We start from the raw sequence: 16,278 nt of genomic DNA, 5'->3' as shown, positions 1-16,278 counted from the left end.
GGTGGTTAAGGTGTCTAAAGATGCAAAATTACATGCCTGACAATTAACTCGAAATGATATGGGGTCTAACTCTAATATTTCAACACATTTTATGCAACAGGAATTTTGAAAATGCAAAATTTTGAATATGTACTCTAAATCTTGGAGATAGAACCCATATCCTGGGGAGTTTTTGTTAGGACATGCAAAGAGCTTTCTATAGACACCTTAAACACCTTTCTAGCTTAATCCTAGCCGATTTGACATAAAAAATCCAAACCGCGCAAAAATCGCGAACACCCTCTTATACGAAAAAGATGCAAGAGTTTCATATGGAATTTAAAATCTTCTAGCGGTCTTTCTATTAGACATACCCCTTCTTACATGAGCCCATGCAGCTGATACATCTTCAGGCAAATATTTAAGGCGTTCCTTTGGGTGATATACTCTTCCCATTACTATAAAAATGTGTCTGAAAAATTTTAAATGTCTTTACAATTTGAAAAGCTTAGGCAACAAAACATGACATAATACAAGCAGTAAAATGACTAATAATGTACATCTAACAACAGGCAAGGGAAGGTTAAAGCCTTTGTCATGCATTGAGGTTGTTCATGCTTCCAGATCACCTGAAAAAAAAGTTAGGGTATTATAAATTTATAAATACAGTAATAAAAAAAAAGTAAAAAAAGTGACCGGAATAGACCATATTTTTGAGACGAAAAAAAAATTATGAAAAAATCAAGTTAGAACAACGCCTCCAATTGCAAACGATAAATCAATGCCATATCTTTCATTTTACAAAAACCCGCGGGTCAATAGGACTTACCATTTTTTCACAATTTTAGATTGAACATGGCCTATTTTGAAATTTTTTTTTGCAAATTTTTTGCAACTTTTTGAGGGCAAAAAAATCATAGAAGGAGTGATCTGACAAAAATTTGCTGAAGTAAGAAATGAAAGTATAGGCAATAAACTACAACTTTGCTTTTCTGAAGATCTCTCGCAAACGTTTAGAACACCGTTAAAAAACGGTTTTAAAAAAGTTGGTCGAGTGACCGGAATTAGACCCCCCTACCGCATTTACCCCGCGTTACCCTATTACTTATCAAAAAGAAATAATCTACAACTTTATAGTAAAGTCCGCACGTACATTTATATCAAGTTTAATATAAGACATTTCTTGACATTTAAATACGACATGATTAGACCATCCTATTAATTTAAACCTTTTTAAAGTGATCTGTCATAGTCTTGATTCTTTACCTATTTATAATTTTTATTAACGTAGGAGTAAAAAATGAAACTTACCGTTTCAACAAATTCAAACTTCTTTCTCTCTTGGACTTCCTAAATATTAATAAAGAAATATTAAAATTAATAATTTATGTATCTAAAATAAAATTGAAGAACAAACAAAAAAGTAATCTATCATTTTCTGCCAACTGCTATATTAAAGTCAAAGTGCAGACAATTTATTTTAAGTAAAACAAGCACAAAAAAAGGAGGGGGCGGTTGTGACACTTTTTGAAACTAAAACTACAGGAATTCAAATTAATAAAGAGGTTACAGCACTGATATTTGAATTGACAGTCGCTTGAAAGAGGTACAATGTGGAACTGTGAAGAAAAGTTGGTGAAACCGCCGCTATCACCGTTTCCCGCCTAAAAACAATTTGGCGATAGCGGCGGTTCCGCCGCCGATTCTTCACAGTTCCACATTGTACCTCTTTAAAGCCATACCAAATTTCAGTGCTGTAACTTTTTTGATTGAGTTCCTTTGACTTTTAGTTTTGGGTTCAAAAAGTGTCACAACCGCCTCCCCGCTTTAAAGCTATTCTGAAAAGTAACAGTAGGTGAAGGAACTGTGGTTTCCCTCTAAGTACCAAGATGGAACGCTCCCCCCCCCCCCCCCTCCCACCTTATTCGAAACAAATAGAAAATAAGTGGTGTAGTTTTAGGGTCAGGTTAGGTTATGATTGGGCATATAGAAAAAAACTACCCCCTCCCACTTCACAACGGTCTAAGGGTGGAAATTTGGCAAAAAAGTCATGATCAAATTTTCTTATTTTAACTTTATATTATTGATTTACATACCCCAGCGCATGCATAATGGACAAGGAAAAGAAAAAATAACGTTTGGAACTAAGTTTATTTTTACTTCAAAGTTGGGTCAAATCAATATTTTTTGAAAGTCAAAAATCTACTTTTTATTTTCTACCTAGATATGAAAAATAATTTTTTTTTGCATAAATATCTATCAAAAACTAATTTCGTTCATATTCTTTACAAATACAGGGTGTTTTTTTTTAATAAGACAAAAGTATTGCTTAAAATAACCCACTTGCCATTGACAGAAATTAATAATCTATATCTTAATTTCTTTATTGGGTTGGGGAGTTTTGTATAAGAAAAAACTACTTGGCGATTTTCAACAAGTTATGCCTTAAAAACCGGTTTTTCCAAAGTACCTATTTTTGGAAGATTTGTGGATCATGACCTATTTAAAGGGTGTGCTAAAATGCGTGCATTTTAAAAAATCAAATTGCGCGGCTTGTGTTAATAGTAGAAAAATGTTACGCATACCGTTAGAATTGTCATAAACTCTAGTTTTTGGAAATATATGTGTCATATTCATGCTATTTGTAGTATAGAAGCTACGTTGGAAAATGTGAGAAAGGTTGAAAAGTTTTAAGTAAGTTGGGACATTTTACCACGTAGCTCCTAAACTATATGTAGCACAGGAATATTTCTTAAACACCCAAAAACTAGAGTTTATGACGATTCTAACGATATGCATAAAATTTTTCTACTATTAACACAAGCCGCGCAATTTGAATTTTAAAAATGTACACATTTTAGCACACCCTTTTAATTGGGCATGATCCAAAAATCTTCCAAAAATAGGTACTTTGGAAAAACCGGTTTTTAAGGCATAATTTATTGAAAATCGCCAAGTATTTTTTTCTTATACAAAACTCCCCAACCCAATGAAGAAATTAAGATATAGATTATTAATTTCTGTCAATGGCAAGTGGGTCATATTAAGCAATACTTTTGTCTTATTAAAAAAAAACACCCTGTATATACACCAAATCAATAAATAAAAACATTTTTATTATATATTTTACCTTATAAGTGTTAATTTTATACTTTGAAAGTAAATTTATGAAATAATTTTCGTCATTTTTTTACTGAAAAATTTAGCAAAAAAAATTAGTTTTCGTCATTTTACTCCTAGTTGCGCTACCGACCCCATACCAAACCATATATGATTCTAAATTTTGAGAATATAATACAACTTTTAGTCAAGTTTCCAGAGTGGGGTCGGTAGCGCAACTTAAAAAATTTTTAATCTGAAAATTGCCTGTAAAACCTAAATTTGAAGGGGGGGGGGGGGGAATTACAAATCATAACAGCAATCTTAATTTCTCTGTTATTCAATTACTATTAAAGATAATTGAGTAAAACTTTTTAAAATCAATCAGTAATTACTTGAGGAACAATAATTTTAAAAGAAAACCGCGACTTACCTGCAGTTCCCGCAAAAAAAGCCGCCGCCCGCAAATTTTAAAAAACTAATTTTTTAATTTTAGTGTTTAGGGAAGGTTTTTGCAACTCTTGTCCTTAGAAGGAGTGTGCAAAAATAAATTTTGTAGTAGCGTAGCTACTTTCAAATTCGCTAAGTCCGTCAGTCTGTATGAACTGATATGTAAACATCGTGATTCGAATTTCTTTGCTACTACTCAAGACGGTTGAAAGAAAATCTTTTTATGAACATTACCTGTCAACAACCATCTAGTGTAAAATTTATTTGGTCCGTCGGTCTGTTGTTAATTCTCTTACAGACATTAGATATCTATAGGGAAAATTTGATCTACTACGCAGTTTTATTTTGTAAGAAAGCTGATTTTTTTGTGGTGATTAACTCACCAACAAGCATCTACTTCACTTGGTCCCCTCTGTCTGTAAAACTCTAAGAACATTAAGATTTCAAAGAGTAAATGTGTTTGTTTTTTCTGTCTTTTTTTGAAAGATACAAAGCATTTTTATGTTATGATTTAGCTGGCAAATACTGTTTTAGTCTATTACTTGGTCTACCGGTTTTTCTTTACTGTTCTAAAATGAATTAAAGTTTGTTTGATATCAATTTTATGATGGTTATCTTATTTTTGGTTAGATAGGGGGGGGGGGGGGGAGGGCGCATAGATACAAAAAAATATTTAGTTCAGTTATGAGAATTCTTTTTTCCTTTAAAACTCAGTCTGATACTTTTAAAAACAAAATTAAAATTTTAACTTCTGGTTTGGTAGTAGAAAGAGGGGGGGGGGGGATGGCGGTGTTGGCCCTTGTAGGCCATTGAAGGACAGTACTAAATTTAAATAGGTACTTATAATAGTAGACTATACAGGTAGAAAAATACTTTACAAAAAAAATTAATCAATATCTTTAATAGGAAGCTCGATTATTCAGTCTCAATATTCATTTTCTTTAAGTTTAAAAAGACCTAACCCCTCTTAAATAAATTATAAATATTAAAAAGCAGATGTAAGTGGATAGAAAAAGGTGTATTATAATACTTTTATTCAGATAGATCACACTTTTCTTTTGACTCCAAACAGCCAAATGAGGTAGCAAATAACACGGCGGAATTCGGCGGTAGACGGCGGTAGACGGCGGTTTCGGCGGGAAATCCCTATTATTTATTAATAATCGTTTACCTAGGGTAGTAATTGAATCAGGGAAGAAACTTGGTTCAATTATCTTTAAAAATAACGTAGTAGTAACGAAAAGTATATTTTAAAAATCACCCCTTTTTGGCTACCCCCCAATCACATTCCTGTACACGCACCTATACATGACCAACTTTAAAAAAGTGCCTAATGTAATATATTACTCATAACTTTTTATTTTAATGAATTCGGACTGGTAGAAGTGTAAATATTTAAATTTGATTAAAGCTATACCAAATTTCCACTAAACCCCTTAAATAGACCATAGTGCACTTTTTACAACTTTAATTTAAAAAAAAAATAAGGAAAAGGGATTTCAGTGCTCGACAAGCACCAAGAGGGAAAGCACCTCATCACTTCTGATGTTTACCTGAATAAGACAGACGTATTCTAGTGCCTCTCTTGCAAAGTCTCTTTGCTCCATTTCGAGTATCGCATCAGCCTACAAAAATTAAAATGTATAGTCAGATATTTCAAGTATCAGCCTAGAAAAGTTACAATTTACATATCAATTTCGAGTATCGCATCAGCCTAGTATAAATTGCAAGTTAAGGACTGATTTCTATTTCGAGTATTGCATCAGCCTTATATAAATTACAAGTTTTAGTCACATATCTATTTCTAGTATCGAATCAGCCTAGAAAAGTTACAAGTCATAGTGACATATCTATTTCGAGTATCGCATTAGCCTAGTATAAATTACAAGTTTTAGTCACATATCTATTTCTAGTATCGCATTAGCCTAGTATAAATTACAAGTTATAGTTACATATCTATTTCTAGTATCGCATTAGCCTAGTATAAATTACAAGTTATAGTTACATATCTATTTCTAGTATCGCATTAGCCTAGTATAAATTACAAGTTTTAGTCACATATCTATTTCTAGTATCGCATTAGCCTAGTATAAATTACAAGTTATAGTCACATATCTATTTCTAGTATCGCATTAGCCTAGTATAACTTGCAAGTTATAGTGACATATCTATTTCTAGTATCGAATCAGCCTAGAAAAATTACAAGTTATAGTGACATATCTATTCTGAGTATCGCATCAGCCTAGAAAAATTAAAATGTATAGTTAGATATTTCGAGTATCGCATCAGCCTAGAAAAATTACAAGTTATAGTGACATATCTATTTCGAGTATCGCATTAGCCTAGAAAAATTACAAGTTATAGTGACATATCTATTTCTAGTATCGAATCAGCCTAGAAAAATTACAAGTTATAGTGACATATATATTTCGAGTATCGCATCAGCTTAGAAAAGTTACAAGTGTTAGTCTGATTTCTATGAGCAAAGCTACTCTACATTAAGTTAAATGCACCAAGTAAGCATACAATGGATTTTAATGAATAGTCTCCAGCTAATCCAGAGATTATTTTATTGAATGAATATCTTTAATGTATATAAGGTAGATTAAGAAGAAAAACTGGGAATAGTCCTTTTCGTGGCAACGCCTCTTAAGGGACGATTCGTCGTATTTTTAAAATGGCTTTTTATAGGTTATTTTAGATTAGGTTAGGTTATAATGGGTTAGGTGATTGCCCCACAGGGTTAGGCAATTGGTCCCGCAGGGTTAGAGCTCCCAGCAGGGGCTAGAAATAGGAGAAAAGCTATTGTAAAAAAAACGAAGAATCGCCCCTTAAGGTGCGTTGCCACGAAAGGGACTATACCCAAAAAACTATTTTGCTGAAACATTAATGTCAGTAAAAATACATGCATGTTTTGTTTTATCCTGGTTCATTGATTGCACAGATGTCTAATTAACTCGATTTATATGTTATGTTTTTAATATATTTATTAGCGTACATGACACAGTGTAAAATATATTCCAATAAAAATAAATCGAGCTTAAATTACATTTCTCATCAAAGATATAGGCTTGTAGGGAAATGTCAAAACTTAAGGTAAACGTTTTTGATTTTGATTTTTTTTTTAATTTTAAGAATAGGGCAGATATAAATTAAGGTATACAATGTAGCTTTTCATAGGTCAAGGGAAGGTTTATAAAAATATGAAGGAGGGAACTCCCGCCCCCCTTCCCAGCAGCGCAGCCGCTAATTACAGATAACTCAAATATAGGAATAATAGTTATTAAAACATTATTCAAGTCTTTGAAAATATCTCTTACGACTTAAATCTTAATTTTGTTCCAAATATCTATATCTTGGTATAAGAAAATCCATTATTACAACCAAAAGTAAACAAATATTTAACACTGGATCGGTTAATGACTAATACGCCATAACTAATAATATGACATGAAATAAACCAATGAATAAATCTTATTTTCATCAAATGAGTAAATGGAATACTTGGCAAAGTTTTAATGTATAATTCCAGTCAACCCCAGGATCCAAAAGGTATCCAATGGTAGACAAATTACCCATTTTGTAGATTAAAATCATTGGTTGAAAATTTTGGACACAAATAGGAACAGATCTATAGTATAGATGTATCTACAGACAACTACCTCCCTTCAAAGACCTCTTTCGTCTGCTTCTAAATTATTTCTGCTACTTGGCTGTATTAATATAAGCGACAACATTGGTTGATTTTCAATGACCCAATAGAAAGGTTGCACAAGGCGGTTGCGATGGGGAGATATAGTTATTTAACCCTTTCTCCCTCTAGTGTTTGATAGGTTAGAACAAACCCATCAAATAATCAATAAAAGTACTCAAAGTTTTTGAGCCAACCATAAAACATGATTACAATACTTTGGGTATTCAGTGTCCCCTTTTTCTTTGAGACTACCTAAACTTTTATTGTTTGTTAAGAGCACATTGTAACATGTCCAATCGACAGTCAGTCACTAAAAAATCGCCAAGAAAATTGAGTATATCCTGTTTGCCAATTTACAATTGATTCTATTTAAGACATGAAAGTTCAAACAAAAACGTCACATCCAGTGTTTTTAGGGACAGTACCTTCCAAGACTTACTAGTCCTTTAAAACATTTTTCTACATATATTAAAACAACAAAAAAACCTAAAAAATATAAATATCTAATGATATAAAAAGATTAGTATTTGTCCTCTTAGTTTATTTATAAACACCAACTAACTCCCGTAAGAAAATTTGACATTTTTCCTTCTTGCCAGGGAGGGAGGGGACATTGGGCTGTTTATAACAATAGTCCCCAATGTCTTATAATAACGTTTTCTCATTTGTTGAGGGCTTTTATTGAATTTTGATCGGTTAGTTCATTTAGATGAGTGTCCAAACGTTTCAACAACCTACTAATTGTAATCAACAAAAGGGGTATTTTTTTGTATCATCATTGCATTAGGGATGTACATCAATTTATCGGCTATTGTCTTATCCCTTTAGTTCCCTAAATATTTTTCCTTCTTACTTACCTGTATACACAAAAACACTGATTCATTATTTTTATCAAACACCACAGAAACATTCAATTTAAAACTATCTTCACATTATTACTGAATATCAAATATTTTTCTAAAGTCGGAATGTTTGAAAATATTGTAATATTTTGAAGGTTTTTTTTTCTTTACAACTTGTTAATGAATGACGTAGTATTATAATACTTTGTTGGCAAACTACTTTATTCAACTGTTGTTATTCAAAAGATTCCTTTCTTACTCTTTTTCTTTAACTCTATTTCCTCTTTTACTCTCTTTCTCTCTCTCTTCCTCCTTTCTTTTCTCTCTCTCTTCCAGGTAGAATTTATTTCCCCCTCTTCCCTTTCTTTTCAATTCCTCTTTGCTCTGTCAAATATGAGACCAGCAACCATAGGTGTCAAGTTTTTATCCAAAATTGGCAGAGAGAGAGAGAGAAGACAATGGGCTGTTTATTACACTAGTCCAGAAATCTTAATAATGTTTTCTTATTCTTTAGTTTAACAACCGTGTGGACTTTATTTGAATTATGATTGGTTGATTCATTAAGTTGAGTGTTCAATGTTTAAACCACTATTTTTTTTACAGAATGGGTAATTTTGTGTATCATCATTGAGGACATAAAAAATTTATCGGCCATTGTCTTATCCCTTTAGATCCCTGTAAAAATTTTTAACACATCATACCCAAAATAGGGTTTTTTTTATCCCCCCCCCCCCGCAAAAAGAATTATACCCACCACCCCCCTCTAATGAAATTTGCCCCAGTGTATTTTTTTAGGGGGACTGGATAATATAATTATCGACGCCCCAATTTGACTTGTTTGACTCTTTTTTTTCTGTTTTATTTATAGAGTTAATGATTGAAATTTGTTTGTTTAGTTACAAAGTTATAAGTGTCCAAACTTCCAATGTATATCAATTTATCTTGTCTTATCCCTTAAGATCCCTAAATTTTCTACTTAAAATTAAAAATTGTTCGTAATAAATTATCCGTCAAATATGTAACAAAAATGTAAATCTGGCACCTGTAGTCTGAAAAGGAACTTCTTAATATAGTGAATGAGTGAGTGATTTGAAGAGAAAGAGAGAGAGGCTGGTGGTGTATATTTAGAATTAACCTCCCACACTTCCTATTTTTATTTTTACCCTTTTCTTCCGTCCTCCACTTCTTACCTTTTCATCCATTTTACATGGTCCCAAGAAAACTAAGGAAGGATGGAGGGGGGGGGGGGGCAGGGGGGTTGTCCCATTAGAATGTTATACGTCTATTCTTACAACCTCATTGATACGTCCCCAGCGGAATATTAACCCTACCCCCCCCCCCCCCGGCCCTCCCCTTTCTTCCTGAACCTGTCCAGGGATCTAGACGGATAAGAAAATGGTCGATAAATTGATCTACATCCCCAATAATGAAACACAAAATTTCTCCTTCTGTAAATTACAATTAGTGGTTGAGAAGTTTGGACAATCAACTTAATAAACAAACAAATCAGGATACAATAAATTCCCCAAAATTTTGAAGGCAATGAATAAGAAAATTTTAAAAATTTGGAGAATAGTGTAATTAAAAGTCCATTGTTGTTGTTCCCTCCCCGATACCTGTCTTTTATTAAACACAAAGATATAGCACTAGGAGAAATATATACATATTTTCTGTATTAGGTCCAAGTTAGTATCAATGGATTACAATTGCATCATCTGATTGAAAAATAAAAACCATAGAAACAACAATTTAAGAAAAGAAATAATGTTTTTTTGTGCTTTTTTATTGTTTAATAGTAGAAACGGACTTTGTATTTTTAAAGTTTAGAACAAAAAAACATGCTTCAAGCCTGTGTGAAAGATCTAATTCTGCGAGGCTCTATCCCTGTGGAAATCTCCAAGCCCACACTTACCCTAAACTAACGTCAAAAACATGTTTTTCTCTCAGATTATTTTAGGTCCGGTCTAGTAAAACTGGTTTTGATTTTGATATTAATAGAAAACTGTCCGTATTACGATACAATACATGATTTTTCAGTGTAGCCGAGAACTGGTTCTAATCCAGCGGATATTAATCAGTTTCGAAGCAATGCTGAAAATATTGTTTTCAGATCATTGGTGAACTTCTAATAAACACTATCGTACTTGCTTTAATTTAATTCAATTTGCCTATCTAAAACAAAACATTAAAGATAAAAGTAGACCATATACCAACAAGGATGACAACATCCATAAGTAGCGAATCACAAAAAATATATATGTAGATATTTTAATGCATGACCGAAAGACTGACGGGCCAAGTAAATTATATCCTGGTTAATGGATTTATAATACACGTGGATATTATGACAGGGGAAAAATTGTCGTCAATTTAAGCTACTAACATGGACATCATTTATTGGTCAATTATTTCATCCAGTAAGAGAGTAAGGAAGGGGATGGGAGTCAAAGAGGTGGAAGGAGGAAGCGTTATTTCAGCAAGCTATAAGTATCCCTTTATTAGAGAACATGAAATATCTGGTGTAACATCCAAAATATTATAAAACATAGCGTTTCGGATGGATATTGAATTGCAGAGCGCCTTTTCTACTAAAAACCAGTAGCTCAGAGCGTTTCAAGTCGTGCTTTAGTAAATTATTGCTGAAAAATTTAAAATAATCACTCTAATCAACAAGGATAAGAAAATTTAAATACATCCAAGGCAGCGCAGCCTATATTTCTTTAACAAAGGGTTAAGAAATATTTTATTCGTTAACACACCAAAATTTTTTACATGTTAAAAAGTAGGAAAATGTCTGTTTGTCCGTCACTAAGTAGCAAAACAGCTTTGGCTCTAATTTTCAGGGAATATACCAAAAGATCATACCGATATGCTTTAATATAGTTCTTTGATTAATAGGTGAAACATCTAAGAGGTAAAGGCGAAGAATTATTTTACAATATGCTATAAATAATAGGTATCAATTCAAGATTCTACAATAATATTAACGAACTAACGAAACATCATTTCTTTGGTAAAAGCTCAATGTCCACTCGTCTAAAGGATTATTCTGCAAGCCAAATCCAAACCAAGAGTGGCTGCGCTCCAAACAAAACTAAATTGCAATGATCCTTGGCAAAAATGCATAAATTATTAACAACATATATTCATTAATTATATGGTAAGCCATTCATGATTCTTTTACACTTGAAAAACAACTTTTACAGTGAAGTTTTAAACTGAATTTTATCGTTCCCCTAAATTAATGGATATTGAATATACGTGGATTTTATGACAGGGGAATATTGTCGTCAATTTATGGTGCTAACAAAAATATATCATTTGTTGGTCAGTTCGTTTATCCAGTAGGAGGGGAGGACATTGGGTAATTAGAATGGATGAGGATCTTGTTCTTATAGCCAGCTACAAGTTTAGAGTACATGATAATCTGGTGTAAAATCCAACTAATAATAAACCCATTCCTAAATTATTCTAACTTTGAAAGATAGACGACAATAAGAATAGCAAATAACAATATTTGTTCTTAACAAAGATGAAATTGTTAACTAAATATTCATAATCTAATGGTTGTTGTCATCCTTGTTAAATATTTACCAAAATACACACAAAAAGACAGCATTCATTAAAAAAAAACCTTTAATACACTTCAGCATAATTCATCATTTTAACAATAAATCAAGTTAAAAATAGGTACCTTCACACAAAGTGCTTGTTGATAAACTAATAAACCCCCTCCCCTATTTAATTTTGAAATAAATTAATAACTAACTTCGGGGGGGGGGGGGGGTCCTAATCATGAGGGGCTACACAGTACTTAAAGTAATATACAAATAAACAAACAAACATACAAAAGAACTAAACCCAACCCCCTTATTTCCGATATATTTTTAAAATAAAAATGTTGGGGGGAGGGGTATTTAGTGCCCAACAGGGTATTTAATGTAAAAGCGACAGAAAATAAATATTTCCCCCAGAAAATGCGTATTACTTATTAATATTCCGCGTATAAACCAAGAAGTGCCATGTCTCCAATACAATGACGTACACAATATAACATCAGGAATGTAGGGACAGGGATGTAGTACAGGGATCTTAAGGAATAAGACAATGGAATATAAATAAATGTATATCACCATTCAAAATTCAATTAGAGTACCCAAAGTTTTTAAGGTACCAAAAAAGGTTATAAATCTTATGGTACCAGTGTAATTTACAGTCCAATGTCCCCTTCCATCCTAGGATGTATTACCAATTGTATCTAAATCTAAAATATCCTATGTGATTATGTGACACTTTAAATAAAAAAAATGCTTTTAAAAAATTTCGCCTTCTGCAAAAATACAGATTTTTTACCTTTTTAACAGATATTAAACATTGTTTTTCTATATGCAAAATAGTTTACCTAAGAGAGTACTACTTAATTATAAACATTTTATTATAATCAATTTATTTAGTTGTTTATTTAACGTTCTTTAAACCACAAAAAAAGCTAATCTAATGAATAAAAATATAATATAAATTCCTAAGCTCGTTAATATAGAACAACAGTGACGTAATATAGGATCTTAATTAGTTCCATCTTACATGTAATTATAAGTATCTATCATATCGTATGCACAATAATACTACTATTAAAGGAAGTAAGGTTTTTTGTATGTCAGTTAAGATCTCGCTAACCACTGAACCAGTTGAGTTCTCAGCTTCAAGGGGGCTCGGTAAAACTCTCAAGATGGTTTAAGGCTAGAATTCTTTTTTGAATCTTTCTCTTTAAGATGCTATGGGCGCAGCCGCTAGTATTTATTGAATGAGAATCTTAATCAGAAAAATATATGTGCGAAAAATCCTAATTTTAAGAGTAGCTGCTCTACTTATACGGAAAAATATACGTTTTCAAAAAAAGCAAAATTAAATACTTACATTTGATTATAAATGTCTAGTTTTCAGTATGTTGAACAATATTTTATAACTTTCACTTAAATTGCTAACCACAAAAAAACTCCACGAAAATAAAACAAAAAATCTATGAAAGATAAAACACACAATATATATTTTTAATACACACACAGAGTTTGAATGAATGCTACTGTGAAACTACGACGGAAATATTTAAAAAGATGCATATATAATACAATATAAACCAGTCTGACTCATTTAAGCTTTAATTCTGACGAACAGATAAACCCAAAAGTTTCATGAGTGTTTGGACAGGGATCTAAAGGGATAAGACAATTGATGTACACCCACAATAATAAGAAAACAAAATTACCCCTTCTGTAGATTACAATTTGTGGTTGAAACGTTTGGACATTCAACTAAATTAACCAACAAATCAACATTCAATAAAAGTCCCCAAGGTTGTTAAGCTATCGTATAAGAAAACGTTATTATTAGACATCGGGGACTAGCGTAATAAACAGCCCGATGTCCCCTCCCTCCCTGGTGTTAGGGCTACATGCTTATCATTTGCGCAGCTTCTATAGAATCCTTCCGCCCACTCAAAAATGGATAGAACTACTTTAGTCTGGTTTATTGACGGATTTCTAATCAATTGCTTATTACCAAGTAATTAAACAAATCTATAGATTTATAGCGAAGCTTTTCTATAATCAGAGTTGGTCCGTTCGCGCGTACGTCCGTACGTTGTTAATTTAGTTATGTTAGAATTGTTCAACCAATTTCAAACTTTGCATGATGATTTATTGTATGATATTGTTATCCTATTTGTATGATTTTTAAATAAGGATTCTGAGGGCAACAAGGTACACTATTATCAAACTATAATCAAGTCAAAACAATATATCCTGTATTAACCCGCGACCGTGGCTCAACACGTAGCGCATCCGCTCGTCGTCGGGAAGGTGATAGGTTAAAATCTCGAACCAACACCGCGTCATAACTAAAGACGTTAAAAATGGTTCCTACTGCTGCTATGTCAGATGCGCGATATAAATAGTTAAAGTAGGGGGAATGCCTTGGCCCAAAACAGGCGCAACTCGTTACCATGCACAGTTGGGACTTCTCAGACAAAGGTCGTGCATCACAGAGAGTTGGTTGTCTGTTGGATGTTACTTAACCTAATATCCTTGGGTGTTTGGACAGAGAAGGGTGCGTACCAGTCATCCTTAGTTCTCCTGGATTGCTGGACCAGGACCTGGACAGTACATCAAGTCGATAAGGTCCTTGACTGCAATCCCGCCCGTATGAGGTAATTGAAGGTAATATCCTGTATTATTGATTAAACTTATAAATTAACATTCTGCTCATTATGTCATAGCACTTCACAAGTGTGAGAATTCGATTGTCCTACCGTTTGATTTTAGAGCTTCGCTTTTATGGATGTTGTCATCCTTGTTTATTTGCATTTACTCCATAATTTCATTACTTATTCCTATGTATTTCACTAGGCCGTTTGGTCTAACATGAGATTTGAAAAAGGATATTTTGATAAAAAGAAAAAAAATATCATAAAAACCACAATGGTTTTTCATTGCATAGTTTTATTGACAGCTTTCCGCGGATATTAAATTAAAAATTATAAGATCAATACATGCCAGTTTTGTTAAACCCGAGGGGACTATTAATTTATTATTTTTATTTAAATATTAGTGGAAAATTGGCGTTAATACGATGCTATACATGATTTTTCAGTATAACTAAGAACCGGTTCTAATCCGCAAGATAATAATAGTTTTCCAAGCCTTACACGAAAAAAAATATCACAAAATCCATAAAAAACGTAATCCAAAATATTTAAACTTTGAAAGAGCTAAACACAAACTAAAAATGCATAAATAAACAAAATTAAAAAAAAAACAATGAAATGCTAATTTTCTGTTGTCTTAACGCATACGAAAGATTTGTAGAACTAAAGAACTAAAAGCTAGGTGTTATGTGTCCCTTTTAAGAGCGAAGCTTTTCTATAATTAGGGTCGGCCTGACCGTCTGGAACGGTCAGCTCTTTTTGTTAATTTCGCATGTTAGAGATGCCTTATTGATTTTAACTTGGCATGGTGATTCTCGTAGTATTTAGTATTTATCCTATTCATCTCAATTTTGGAATACTGATTCCTTGCAACAAAGTACAATGTTTTAAGCAAAGAATCTCTAATAATCAAGTCATAAAAATGTAAGTAGGCCCTATAAGAGTTTTCTGTATTTATGCAGTTTCGCAACAATTTTACTTACAATATTATTTAGATTTATACATATATGTTATGCTTATTCCGTTTAAACACTCTGCGTGAGGTTAGTTTGTCCTACCAATTTAGAGCTTTGCGTTTTTGGATGTTGTCACCCTTGTTTTATTAAAATTTGTGATTTAGTGCGCAGAAAATTGTTAATATGCTGCCTAACTTTATAAATTGGCACTCCCTTACAGTTTCTTTCAAGAGTTAGATACACAAATGAACCACTCTGTGTATTAGAACATCTAATATATTATTAAGATTTTCACTATTAAACCTTTGATTGGTGAAAATATATTTTTATGCAATACATGCATATTTTAGTTCTAAGATATACTTTTCTTTTTTAATATGATGCACATCCCACATGTTGTTAAATAAAATAACCCGCTCTGAAAAAATGATAGAAAAGTTTGGACACTGCCAGCTTAAATCAAACAATCAAAATTTAATAAAAGTCCCCAAAGAATTTAACAATGAATGAGAAAAAGTGATAATTTACAAAGATATATCAAATACTTTGATACCAAAACACTGTTATCCATTTATGTATCTCTCAGTTGAAGCATTTCTTCCACCGTAGACTAACATTTTACTCTATAACAATATGATTTCGACCTTATACAGTCTAGAAGCATTATGTTACACTTATATATATTGGTATGTTAGAACCATCCTAAGTTATACACATTACTTTAAACTAATTCAAGAAATGACATAATGGCTGAATATATTATGTACCTCATTTTCGCGTTAAAAGTGTACAATACATATTTTTAGTAACGATGCTTTTCTATGACTATAATTAGTCCGTCCGTAACTGTTAGCCATTTTCGTTAATTTAGAAATTTAGAAACTTTGCGTGATAATTCCAACAACAGTAACGTACGATTAAGAAAGCATATCAACTCTATAATCGTTCCCAGAAAGTCCATTCGTCGAGTCCATTTAAAACATGCTGATTTTTTTACTTTTTAATTCTTTTTTCTATGATATACTTATCCTATTCATCTGATTTTGAAATATTGAT

The 16,278-nt window shown here is 32.2% G+C and overlaps 1 protein-coding gene across 3 annotated transcripts in view; it reads right to left on the bottom strand.

Moving 5' to 3' along the window:
- Graf (GTPase regulator associated with FAK) overlaps nt 1-16,278 on the bottom strand; it is a 62,973-nt gene that overhangs the window by 36,913 nt on the left and 9,782 nt on the right. The window contains exons 1-3 of one of the 3 annotated variants that reach the window (XM_080179393.1): nt 12,982-13,162; nt 5,082-5,153; nt 1,291-1,329 (exon numbers count right to left, since the gene is read on the bottom strand). In XM_080179393.1, coding sequence (XP_080035519.1) covers nt 1,291-1,329; nt 5,082-5,135 — 93 coding nt within the window. In that variant the 5' untranslated portion in view covers nt 5,136-5,153; nt 12,982-13,162. Of the gene's footprint in view, nt 1-1,290; nt 1,330-5,081; nt 5,154-8,079; nt 8,284-12,981; nt 13,163-16,278 lie in introns of those variants that run through there. The other 2 variants (XM_080179394.1, XM_080179392.1) reach the window with 2 other exon arrangements.

Source organism: Acartia tonsa, chromosome 12 (genome assembly GCF_053477335.1).
Source record: "Acartia tonsa isolate MP-2025a chromosome 12, ASM5347733v1, whole genome shotgun sequence".
NCBI classification, from domain to species: Eukaryota; Metazoa; Arthropoda; class Copepoda; order Calanoida; family Acartiidae; genus Acartia; species Acartia tonsa.
This window is presented reverse-complemented; position numbering and strand designations above follow the sequence as displayed.